General features: G+C 44.8%; 1 protein-coding gene across 1 annotated transcript in view; it reads left to right on the forward strand.

Moving 5' to 3' along the window:
- The window catches only part of TDRD9 (tudor domain containing 9), an 80,895-nt gene that overhangs the window by 50,754 nt on the left and 17,959 nt on the right, over positions 1–12,182 (forward strand). Inside the window, exons 13-20 of the mRNA XM_035105043.3 lie at positions 125–229; positions 777–874; positions 2,669–2,800; positions 4,196–4,355; positions 5,535–5,598; positions 6,194–6,257; positions 7,617–7,661; positions 8,533–8,586. Coding sequence (XP_034960934.1) covers positions 125–229; positions 777–874; positions 2,669–2,800; positions 4,196–4,355; positions 5,535–5,598; positions 6,194–6,257; positions 7,617–7,661; positions 8,533–8,586 — 722 coding nt within the window. The remainder of the gene's footprint in view (positions 1–124; positions 230–776; positions 875–2,668; positions 2,801–4,195; positions 4,356–5,534; positions 5,599–6,193; positions 6,258–7,616; positions 7,662–8,532; positions 8,587–12,182) is intronic.

Consider the following 12,182-nt stretch of genomic DNA (forward strand, 5'->3'; position numbering starts at 1 on the left):
TCTGTTTTGCATAGTCTCTTCCTCTCTTTTGTATGTCTTATCTTCCATTAAACCAACAAACATTTGCATTGCAGAAGCACAATTTCATTCCCTAAACTTTGTTCATTCTTATTTATTTTTGTAGTCATTGATTTCTGTTTGACCAGAAATCTTGTTTGTGATGAAGAGACCAACTATCAAAGCTTGAGGCTGTGCTGGGCTTCTAAAACCAGCAGTAATCAGAGGAGAGGTAAGTTGTTTTCCGGGTATAAAGTGCTGCAGCAAGGATGGTGCTGATATAAAGTTATTATTATAATATATTTTTTTGTTATTCATTTTGTTTCTATATTGCTTTATATTTGAAAGACAAAATCTGAAAGTGGTTTGCAACACATTAAACCACCAAATAAAACAATCTAGAATAAAACAAATCCAAACTTCAAGGGTCCAGAACTACAGACCAGGATACAGTATAAGGAAATTTGCAGGAGTGGTAGAAATGTTGGTCATGGGTCAGATTTGTCTGATGGGTTTGGAGTGGCTCTGTTTCTTTCCTTTTTGCCCTTTCAAAGGTTGCAAAATTCAGGAAAGATCCGAAAGGCCGCTAGGCCCCCAGTGTCTCCCTATTGCCTGTGGATGATTGCTTCTTTAGTCCATTTTTAAGCATAAGGCTTAAATGAAAGCAAGCAGGCAGCGTTTGTGGGATACGTCGAGCCCTCCTCTCAGTATTAGCCACTGTCAAGGAAGTTTAAACGCAAACGTAACCAGTCAAAGCAGCTTATGTCTTTCCTGTGAAGGTCGGGCAGGACGTGTTTCTAAAGGATACTGCTACAGGCTAGTGTACAAGGACTTCTGGGAAAACTATATACCCGAGACCACCATGCCTGAGATGATGGTAAGAATCACACACAATATTTGCATGCCTGCCAATTTCGGTTTCTCTCAGTTCCTCGTTTTTCCAAATTTCCGTGGCAATCTGCAAATTTCTTCCGATGAGAATTTGGCAGCAATTTACTGCAGATCTTTCCCAGTAAACACGTTTTTTGCATGCAGTTTTGACTAATATAAACACATTTTTGCAAACCCCTAATATAGTGCATTTTGGTATTTGCTTCTTTATACACACTTTACTCAAATATTATAATGCACTTTTGTGTGTGTGTTTTGGGAGGAGTGCAAATTTTGAGGGAAGGCTGTGTTTTGGTATGCATATTGGGTTGAGAAGTGTGAACTGGGTGCTGTCCAATTAAAATGCAAGCAAAATCAATTTTCTAGACGTGCCCCTTTGAGTATGTGGGCTGGGGCTCACGGGTGGGCTTCCTGACAAAACAATTCCTCAATTAGCTTGAGAAGGTTTCAATCTTTTGAGGAGGCACCGAACCCCAATTTGAGACAGTGCAGATGTCCAAGGAGCCACAGTTGCAGGTGAGCAACCTGCCTGTCCTGCTTGCTATGTCTGTCTGGAGATTGATGGCTTGGTTAGTACATCACTTCAAACTGTAGTTAAGCTTAAAGGTAAAGGTAAAGGAGCCCCTGACCATTAGGTCCAGTGGCGAATGACTCTGGGGTTGCAGCGCTCATCTCACTTTACTGGCCGAGGGAGTTGGCGTACAGCTTCCAGGTCATGTGGCCAGCATGACAAAGCCGCTTCTGGCGAACCAGAGCAGCACACAGAAACTCCGTTTACCTTCCTGCTGGAGTGGTACCTATTTATCTACTTGCACTTTGACATGCTTTCGAACTTCTCGGTAGTGGCGCCCGCCCTGTGGAACGCCCTCCCATCGGAGGTCAAGGAGATAAACAACTACCTGGCATTTAGAAAACACCTAAAGGCAGCCCTGTTTAGGGAAGTTTTTAATCTGTGATATTTTAATGTATTTCGGTATTTGTTGGAAGCTGCCCAGAGTGGCGGGGAAACCCAGCCAGATGGGCGGGGTATAAATAATAAAATAATAATAATAATAACTACTAGGTGGGCAGGAGCTGGGACCAAACAACGGGAGCTCACCCCGTCACGGGGATTTGAACCGCCGACCTTCTGATCAGCAAGCCCTAGGCTCTGTGGTTTAACCCACAGCGCCACCCGTGTGCCTTAGTTAAGCTAAACTATGGTTCAAATCTAGATCTGACATCATGGGCGCTTCGGTTTTTCTCTGCTGCTGCTTCTTCCAGGAAACAAGTCATGGTCTGGCTTAATGTATTGTCCAAGCCGGAACTCACATATGTTTTCTCTCCAAGCAAACCACTGGCAAGTAGCCAATGTTTGTTCTTGTTTTTATTATGTATTTTGTGAAGGGCCGGTATACAAATTTAATAAATATATACAAAACTTTCATGCTTTCATGGCTTACTGTTTATGGGTTGCCTGGAGAAAACGAACCACCAGCCCGGGTTTCTGCCGTAACGCTAAGCCAGGCCACGACTTATTCCTGGCAGCGTGACAGGAGCGGAAGAGGAGCAAAGCACCCACGACCTCAGCGTGCGCTTGCATGCCGCACATTCACATTTAGTCACAGCTTAAAGTGGTGTGTGAACACGGCCACTGTCAGATTATTTCTGTGCCTCCCCCCCGCCCCATATGATTTGCTCAGCCCAGAAAGTGAAAGCCAACATCCTTCTAGTCGCTCACGAAGAGATTTTCAACACAGAATCACGTTTGTCGTCACTGTGCTCTTATTCTTCCTTTCAGCGGCGCCCACTGGAAAGTACCGTGCTGAAGGTGAAGCTGCTCGACATGGGCGAACCAAGGGCTTTGCTAGCAACTGCGCTGTCTCCTCCCAGTATAAGCGATATTGAGCGCACCGTTCTGCATCTAAAGGAGGTTGGGCCCATCTATTTTGATGTATTAAACCTCAGAAATGGGGAACGCTTCCCCAGGCTGCATCCACTATCCCTCAGCCATGCCCTTCACTGGTCCCAAGTGTTTTCGCCTGGCTTCAGTGGGCAAGATTCACCTAATGTGCCCCTCCAGCAGAAGCTCTCTGCAAGGAGTTCCCTTGCGCAACAGGGCATCCTCTCCTCTCTCCCCACATGCCTCCTGGAATTGGCTCCAGGGTGGGGGTTGGAATAACCTCCGGAGCAGCATGGGGGGGGGGAGGATTGTTCCGGTGGAAACGTCATAACACCCTGATGTTGAATGGCACCCCATGTCTCCATGAACTGAGCGCTTCTTGCTCGTTTGGATTTAGGATAAAGGGTGTCAGTATGTAGAATGTAGTCTGCTGTACAAAGGTGAAATTTATATTAGCTGCTGTGCCCACTTTTGCCTCTGGCATGTGGCCCCCAGAAGGCAATGTGGCCCTCAATCTGAGAACACTTCCCCACCCGTGTGCTAATCGGTTGAAATGACTCTTTTTTTTTTTGGTTGTACATGCTCAAATAGTACAGTGGTACCTCGGTTTAAGAACAGCCCTGTTTACGAACTCCGCAAAACCAGAAGTAGTGTCCTGGCTTGCGAACTTTACCTCGGTCTAAGAACGGAATCTGAATGGTGGAAGGGCACCGGCCCGGGCAGGAGGCCTCATTAGGGAAAGCACGCCTCGGTTTAAGAACGGTTTTGGTTTAAGAACAGACTTCCAGAATGGATTAAGTTCGTAAACCGAGGTACCCCTGTATTGATTTTAGCATTGACAACTGCAAAAGCAGGCATAAGGAAGAAGAACATGGTGAGCAGAGCACTTTTATTTTCTTCTGACTGAAAACTTTTGTTTCTGACTGTTACTGAATTTTACAGTATTGTTTCATTATCTTTTCTTTTAGTTTTTTAAAACTAATTATTATTATTATTATTATTATTATTATTATTGAATTTATATACCGCCCCATACCCAGAGGTCTCAGGGTGGTTCACATAAAATGTTCACAGTAATGGTGGTTTGTTTAAAAAAAGTATGCCGTGTGCCACTCTGAGACCTCGGGGAGAAAGGAGGAACACAACCAACATGCACCACATCATTGTAAAATGGATGAAGCACTCAATAAGTATTGAAGTTATCAGAATACAAGACCAACATGCCCTGGAAGAGTTCGTGTTCCTTCTTAATTCATCAGTTGTATGTGGGTTTGGACAGATACAAGAGCGCAGTCCTGACATTAATAAATATTTGCAGGTTTGGAATATATATATTAGGGGATTCTTAATTTTAACCTTGAGCTTCGTGATTGTTGGCAAATCAGTTTCCCATTAACAACTATCTTTGCTTGCGTCTTGGTATAGATAGGAGCACTTGCTGTCCATTCAGAAGCAAAGAACCCTTACGATGGTGAGCTGACCTTCCTAGGCAGGGTGTTGGCACAGCTACCCGTGAACCAGCACCTTGGCAAACTAATGGTTCTTGGCCATGTCTTTGGGTGCCTGGAAGAATGCATTATAATAGGTAAGTTGGACAACAGATTAAGTATACTTATTGCCTTAAGCTGCACCTTGCATACCTAGGTTACTAAATGTTTTTCATGGTAACCTCAATATTCATGGTGCTTTAAAAGTCATGGTGTCTTCATGGTACTTTAAAAATAATGGGTTTCTTTTCTTTTCTTTTTAGTAAGGTTGTTGTCCAAAGGAGCTTACAGAAGGGTTTCCCAAACTTGGGCCACCAGCTGGTTTTGGAATACAACTCCCATAATCTTTCCACAGGGCCTGCAAGATGGAGTTGTTCCGCCAGGCTTTTGGTTACGGCTCAGCCTGACTCCTCTTCTTGTTTTGTATAAGAACTAGTATAACAAAGGCCTCCCAGCATTCTCACAGGCCCAGATAAGAACAGTGTAAACAGTTGGGCCTGATGAGCATTTACTGTTCCCAACCCTAATCCTGCAGAAAGCCATCTAATTAGATTTTAATTTGATCCTGACTTGTTTTTAGGAGGTAATTTAATTATTATCTGATATTATCTGACCAATGTTATATATTTGATGTTAGCCGCCCTGAGCCCGGTTTTGGCCGGGGAGGGCGGGATACAAATAAAAGTTGTTGTTGTTTGTGAGGGACAAGGGATATAGAGAGGTCCCTCCCCTCTTAAGGTCCAGCCCATCCCCGAGCACTGGGGAAAGCAGGGAGAGTTCCGACTCAAGTGGGGAAGCAGGAAGTGGTGTCCAAGGCTCAGGCAAGGTAGCAGAGCCATCGTCCAAGGTGGGACAGGAAGGGGGAAGTAAGGGGGGTAGACCGATCCCCCCAACTCCGGAATTGCGCAGGAGGCGTCGGGGGAAGAGGCTGGGTCTCCCCAAGTTGTTATGTTGGAGAAAGACGCGCCAAACGCCATTCGGAGGTTCTGACTCAAGCGGTTAAGATGTTCCTCTGTAAATAGCACTGCCTTTAGCACTGTAAATACGCAGCACCAAATAAAAGATAAAATGCAGAGCTGTGTGGAGTCGTTACTCTGAAGTAGCCCTTCAGACCCCTGTGACATTGTTCTTGTTACATTATCATCATCATCCCTAGCTAGCAGGATCAGTGGTCAGGGGTGACATGGAAGTAAAAGTAGGATCCTAGAGCTCTTTTTGTGAAGGAGAGGTGGGGTACAATTCTTAGAACCAAACCCGTTTCTTTCTCTTTGTTTCAGCTGCTGCCCTCTCTTTGAACAACTTCTTTGTAATACCTTTTAGGCAGCATCTTGATGGATACAGGTATTTTCCTATGGGCTGTCATTCGATTTCAGTGGGTCAGTTAGCCGGTTAAATCTGCATAAGCTTTGCATATAGATACAAAATAGTTTGGAAGAAACCCGCACACTTGCTTTGTTTTCAGATGATGTATGTTAGTATTGCCTGAGCTGGATGAATCCCTGCTGTGTTTGAGGGTTGGTGGGCAGGGGAGGATAATTATCTATTATATGAACTAGGGGGGAGCACTAGGAAATTGATGTGCTTGGACCTGTTACGCAAAAAAAAAACAGATGAAGTCATGTTTCGATCCACCATCTTGTGTGTCTTCACCTATTTTCCATTTTGGCTGAAGAAAAGCATTTTAAACTTGCCATTCGAGGCTGCAATCCTGAACATAATTTCCTGGCAGCTGAATCTGGTTGCAGAGGATCTCATTTCTGAACGGACGTTACTTAAATCTACTGTTTTATTTAATCAGAAACAGCTGCTTGCGTACTGGTGTTCCTTTGATGTTTCAGAGGCAGTAGCCAAAAGCATATTTTAAAAAGTTGTAAAGCTTTAAAATGTGACGACTGCTCTTTAACTTTATAACAGTTTGCTGTGAATTGTTTGACAGGAATAAAAGGCATTTTTCTGGGAATAGCAAGAGTGACTGTATTGCGCTTCTGGATGCCTTTAAGGTAACTGTCTCCCCCCACTACTTGCAAATTATGTCCCCATTTGCTACTAATAACTGGTGTCGCCATTAAGGGGGGAAAGCAAACATTTTGGTACCATCTACACCAGGGGTCAGCAGTCTTTTTCAGCCGTGGGCTGGTCCACCATCCCTCAGACCATGTGGTGGGCCGGACTATATATTTTTTTGGGGGGGGGGGGAAATGAACAAATTCCTATGCCCCGCAAATAACCCAGAGATGCATTTTAAATAAAAGCACACATTCTACTCATGTAAAAACACACTGATTCCCGGACCGTCCGCGGGCCAGATTGAGAAGGCGATTGGGCCGCATCTGGCCCCCAGGCCTTAGGTTGCCTACCCCTGATCTACACTCTGCAGCGGGACCACCACTTAGTTGGGGGGCTTGCTTCCAGGGGTCCACACACAAAGGCGAAATCTTGCAAAGTCAGGGACCTCTGGAACTGCTTCCCGCCCCGCCCCCCAATAAAGCAGAGGGTTGCTTACTAGAATCTGGGACGGCCCTGATGGCTTCCCAAAGCCAGTTGTGTGACCTTCCCAGACCTAGTAGGTGAGTAGGCGCCTTCCTTATTGGCCTCTGGGATGTTCCCAGAGCCCTCTCGCCTCCTTCCCAGATGCTGGGGTAAGGAAGGCAACACCTTCCTTCTAAGGCTTTGGGAAGGTACCGCAAGGGCTCTGGGATGGTCTTGGAGCTCTCCTCTCCCCTTCTCAAAGCTCAGTAAGTGAGGAAAACATGCTGGGTGGGAAAGAAAATGGAGAGTGGTGGGTTTAATGTGCATTTCAAATAGTCATGGCTCCCCCCAAAGAATCGTGGAGACTGTAAATCGATCCAGATGTTGAGAGTGGTTAGGAGACACCCCCCCATTCCCCTCGCAGAACTACAATTCTGAGAGCAGGTTAACATTCAGTCCCTCTTCCTATGGAATTCCCAGCACCCAGGATTCCTTCGGGGAAGTCAGGCGCTTAATGTGTGTGGTATATACAAAGCCTGGGTCTCGCTCTTGATGCATGTGGAGTATTTTGTGTCCAGGCTGTGTTGAAGTGCATAGAAACATAGAGTTGGAAGAGACCACAAGGGCCATCCAGTCCAACCCCCTGCCAAGCAGGAAACACCATCAAAGCATTCCTGACAGTTGGCTGTCAAGCCTCTGCTTAAAGACCTCCAAAGAAGGAGACTCCACCATAATCCTTGGCAGCAAATTCCACTGTTGAACAGCTCTTACTGTCAGGAAGTTCTTCCTAATGTTCTTGTAGTTTGAATCCATTGCAAATTTGAATCACTTGCAAATTAGCAAGTTGTTATTGTTTTAAAAAAACCTATTCTCTTTTTTCTCTTGTTTAGGAATGGCAGGAAAGCAAGAAGAAAGGAACACTGAGACACCCTAAGGTTAGTTTCACTTGTCAGTCGGATGCTTAGGCACCAATCTGGACTGTTTAATTGCTGGGCACCTAAACTTAGCTTTATCTCCATCCTTTCCTTTTGAGTAGTACCAGGTATGACTGTACACTGCTTGATTGTGGGGGGGAAACCCCATGAACCTCAAAGTGGTTCACAAAAAGATAAATCAATAAAGTTAATAAAAATTCACAACCTTACAACTGTTAAAATACTGCAACAGATTCAAATTGCCTCAACTTTCTAAGCATCTGGGTAGGTTTGTCGAAGCAAGAATGTGCTCAGCAGATGCCAAAAACGTACGGTGAAAGTGCCTGCTTGATCTCATTAGGCAGGGACACATTGACATATCCACCCATCTCTATCAGCAACATCCTGGAAGTTTGGGTGCTGACATGAGCTCATAGACTCATGGAATAGTAGAGTTGGAATGGACCCTGGGGGTCATCTAGTCCCAACGCCCTGCAAGGAAGGAATCTCTTTTGCCCAATGTGGGGCTTGAACCCACAACCTAAAGATGAAGAGTCTCATGCTCTACCAACTGAGCCATCCCAGATTACCTCCTTGGGATGCTTTATGAGCAGAGATGGGTGTAAGGGGTTGAAGAAATTTTCCATGGGCCCCTTGGACTGGAATGAACCTGTTGCAAATGCCTCCTTTTTGCTGAAGGTGGTGGAGAGCGATGAGCAGGCATAGGCAACCTCGGCCTTCCAGATGTTTTGGAACTACAACTCCCATGATCCCTAGCTAACAGGACCAGTGGTCAGGGATGATTGGGAATTGTAGTCCCGAAACATCTGGAGGGCTGAGGTTGCCTATGCCTGGCGAAGAGGTTTTGCAGCTTCCTGGCTTTCTCCCGCAGGATGAGCTCGACTGGGGTCGTTCCAACTACATTCACATCAAGAGAATTAGAGAGGTGAGTTGAATGTGCGTCTTTGTTTTCTTTCCCCCAATAATACAAAGTACCTGGGCAATAAGAGCCCTGCTGGATCAGACCAAAGGCCCATCTAGCCCAACGATCTGCAGGAAGCCTGCAAGCAAGGCATGAGCCCCCCCCCACACACGTGTAAGTTCCTTCGTACATAATCCACATGAAAACTATACAAGCACCCCTATTGTTTGTGGGATGTTGTTCGCTTACTCATTTCAATGCCAGGAGCTCTTAAGCAGCTCCCCTCAGACAACAACAAAACAACAACAACAACAATTTATTCTTTATACCCCGCCCATCTGGCTGGGTTTCCCCAGCCACTCTGGGCGGCTTCCAACAGAAAAATGAAATCAAATAATCTATTAAACATTAAAAGCCTCCCTAAACAGGGCTGCCTTCAGGTGTCTTCTAAAAATATGGTAGCTGTTTTTCTCTTTGACATCTGATGGGAGGGCATTCCACAGGGTGGGCGCCACCACCGAGAAGGCCCTCTGCCTGGTTCCCTGCAACTTGGCTTCTTGCAATGAGGGAACCGCCAGAAGGCCCTCGGTTCTGGACCTCAGTGTCCGGGCAGAGACGCTCCTTCAGGTATAATGGACCAAGTATATTTTACAATTCCAAAGTGAGACCCGACTATGGGGTTCCCATGATAACCTTCTGATCAGCTTCTTTGCTTCATTTATTTGTCTCACCATTACATTTATACCTTGGCTTTCCTCCAGAGGGAGCTAAAGGTTTTACACACAGCTACCCCCCCTTTTCTCATTTTATCTTCCCAGCAACCCTTTAAGGTAGGTTGTGCTGAGAGAGCCATCACTTGGGCCCAAGGGTCTCCCCGGTCCTAGCCCAACACACACTCTATATTTTTTTGTTTGTTCTAACTGTTTGTGCTTTCATGTTGCATTTTTATCTTGTGAACTGCCCTGAGATCTTTGGATGAAGGGTGGTATATAATTTTATTGGTGGTGGTTGTTGCATTTCAAGACCCCGAGACTTCCCCCTTATGTTGAATAATAACACCAGGACACAGTATTTTAGGTTAAATGGGCAAATTAGGGCCACAACTTCATTGGTTACAGAATGTGAGTGGTATTGGCTTAGGCCAGTGATGGCCAAATGTGGCCCTCCAGCTGTTTTTGGACTACAACTCCCATCATCCCTAGCTAACAAGACCAGGTATGATGGGAATTGTAGTCCAAAAACAGCTGGAGGGCCAAGTTTGGCCATCACTGGCTTAGGCATTAGGATTGAACCGACTATATCTGACTCCTGCCTGCAATGCAAGGAGTCTAGTAAGGGTCAACCACCAATAGGGGGAGCCCTGCTGATGTACATCAACTAGAGCTCCCCCAGGGTCCCCGATGGGGTCGTGGCATGGCCCTAGCCCTACCTGGGCTTCGGACAAAGATCCACACCCCCAGATCCCTTTAATGCATAGCTGCCAAGTTTTCCCTTTTCTCGCGAGGAAGCCTATTCAGCATAAGGGAAAATCCCTTTAAAAAGGGATAACTTGGCAGCTATGCTTTAATGGAATACCTTTTAACATGGAGGGGCAGGTGATGGCCACACCTCCCCTCCCCCAAACCAGGTTTTACCAATGTTTAACCACCAAATCTTACAAAAGTTGTGACGATTGCTACGAGGTAGGCGAAAACCAAATGGCCAGTGCCAATTTGCCAAATGGAAAAATTCCTGCCTCCTCCTTTGGCGATCACTCTTATCCAAGTAAGATTGTCTTCCATAAACACGGTTTGTGTTTATGTTTATACCAGGCCCCCTCAACAGGCGAGGGCATTTTCAGTAAGGAAGGTAATGTAATGGAAAGTTTAATTTGCTAGAGCCCAGTGCTATTTTTCCTGGAAGTACTCAAGGGTACAGACCACTGGCACCTTTCCCACCCCCAAATGTTAAAAGTATGGCACTTCATGGTAAGTACCTTGACCTTTCTTTCTTAAAATAAAATAAAACAAAAACTAAGCCAATTATAACATTTCCTGCCCTGCCATTCCCTGCTCCCCACAGTGTTCTGCTTTTTAAAAAGTGTGATCGGATGCAGTTCGTTTCATGTAGGCCCACAGAAGCCAATGCGTAACTTAGCAAAAACTGTTCAGATTTCCTGCTGCAAACAACGGACAAAGGCTGCTAATGAGTTTGCTTGAATCGTGGTGCTCAGTTACTAAGGTTACCCCAGCAGTTAACAGAAATGGTTTATCCCCGCTTGAACGTAAGGGGTTGCACCCTGAAAGAGGAAATAATGGGGGACCCTCACTGGCAGAGACATGCCTTTCCTCCGCTCCGAGTTTAATTGGGAACATTGCTCCAAGCAAACAAGCCCTTTGATCCAACACACAGGAACGCAGTGGAACTTCTCTGTGCAGCTTGCAGAGAAAAGCCGCAGCGTTTAATGTGGGACTCAGAGCATACCCTCTCATGATGAACTGTTCTTGTGGCTGTTCCTGGCAAAGGGCTCCTCCCTCCTTCAACTTCTAGGATTCCCTCATTCATAGATGTACAGCAAACTCAAATGGTGAATGCCAGTAAAAACTGTGCCAGAATAATAAGGCCACTGAGAAGTGAAAGAGGTATTGGCATGTTTGGGGAAATCCTAAGGCTTGTAGAAGCACAAAAACAATATTTCAGAAAAACCTTTAAGGTCCACTGAGCATGCTTGGAAGCCACATAGAACCAGTTGGAAAAGAAAAAATGGCAAACTGGTCCTTTATTTTTTTTTAAAAAAAAATCTTTATTGATTTTAAAACAGAAACTAAAATAAAACAGAATAAGTATACAGATAATCAATCATATAGATTCAAACACTTTTTACCCTATCTTCTACAATGTTGTTTCAACCTATCTTTGCATTTTCATGTTCACATATTCACATCTTCTTATACAATTCGACTTCCCCTTCTCTTCCTCCGTGGCTTCAGATTCATTTCCCTTCCCACTGCTTCCATTTATTTTCCTCCTGGGAGCTTTACAAGATATTTGTTTCAAACCCAAATTCTTTTATATATATTCCAAATTTCCCCCAATTTTCCTTATATTTTTTTATTCGAACCACCCCTTATCGAATTTGTCAATTTGGCCAAATCAATGTAGCTAATTACTTTCTCTTGCCACTCTCTTATGGTTGGGGCTTCCTGGCTTCTCCATAATTTAGCGATTTTACTATTTTCCAGGGTGATCCACTCTTTTATACAAAGAAAAATGGCAAACTGGTCAAGGTGGTGGGAATGGCCTTTAAATTGTGTTGTGGCTGACTGGAACCCTGTTTTTAGGATGTGGGGATAAACCACAATGTTTTTCTCCTACCAATATTAATTGAGCTTTCGGCCTAGGCCCTTGGTGCCTGTGACATAAATAGATAAATCCTCTTCTAGTGTTGTGCTGTTACATTAATTGTATTACGTTTGCCGTATATTTTATACTTGCATTTTCTGTGAGCTGTTTATAAGTCTTGTAAAAATAAAATAGTGAGGTGTGGGTTTGTTTGTTTTTGCATTGTGCAGAAGAGAGGGAGATGTTTTGCCTTAATGAAGTTTCCTTTTGGTGGTCTTGGAATGTATTGTGCTTAATAT

The sequence above is a fragment of the Zootoca vivipara genome, chromosome 1, assembly GCF_965207765.1.
Source record: "Zootoca vivipara chromosome 1, rZooViv2.hap1.1, whole genome shotgun sequence".
Lineage (NCBI taxonomy): Eukaryota > Metazoa > Chordata > Lepidosauria > Squamata > Lacertidae > Zootoca > Zootoca vivipara.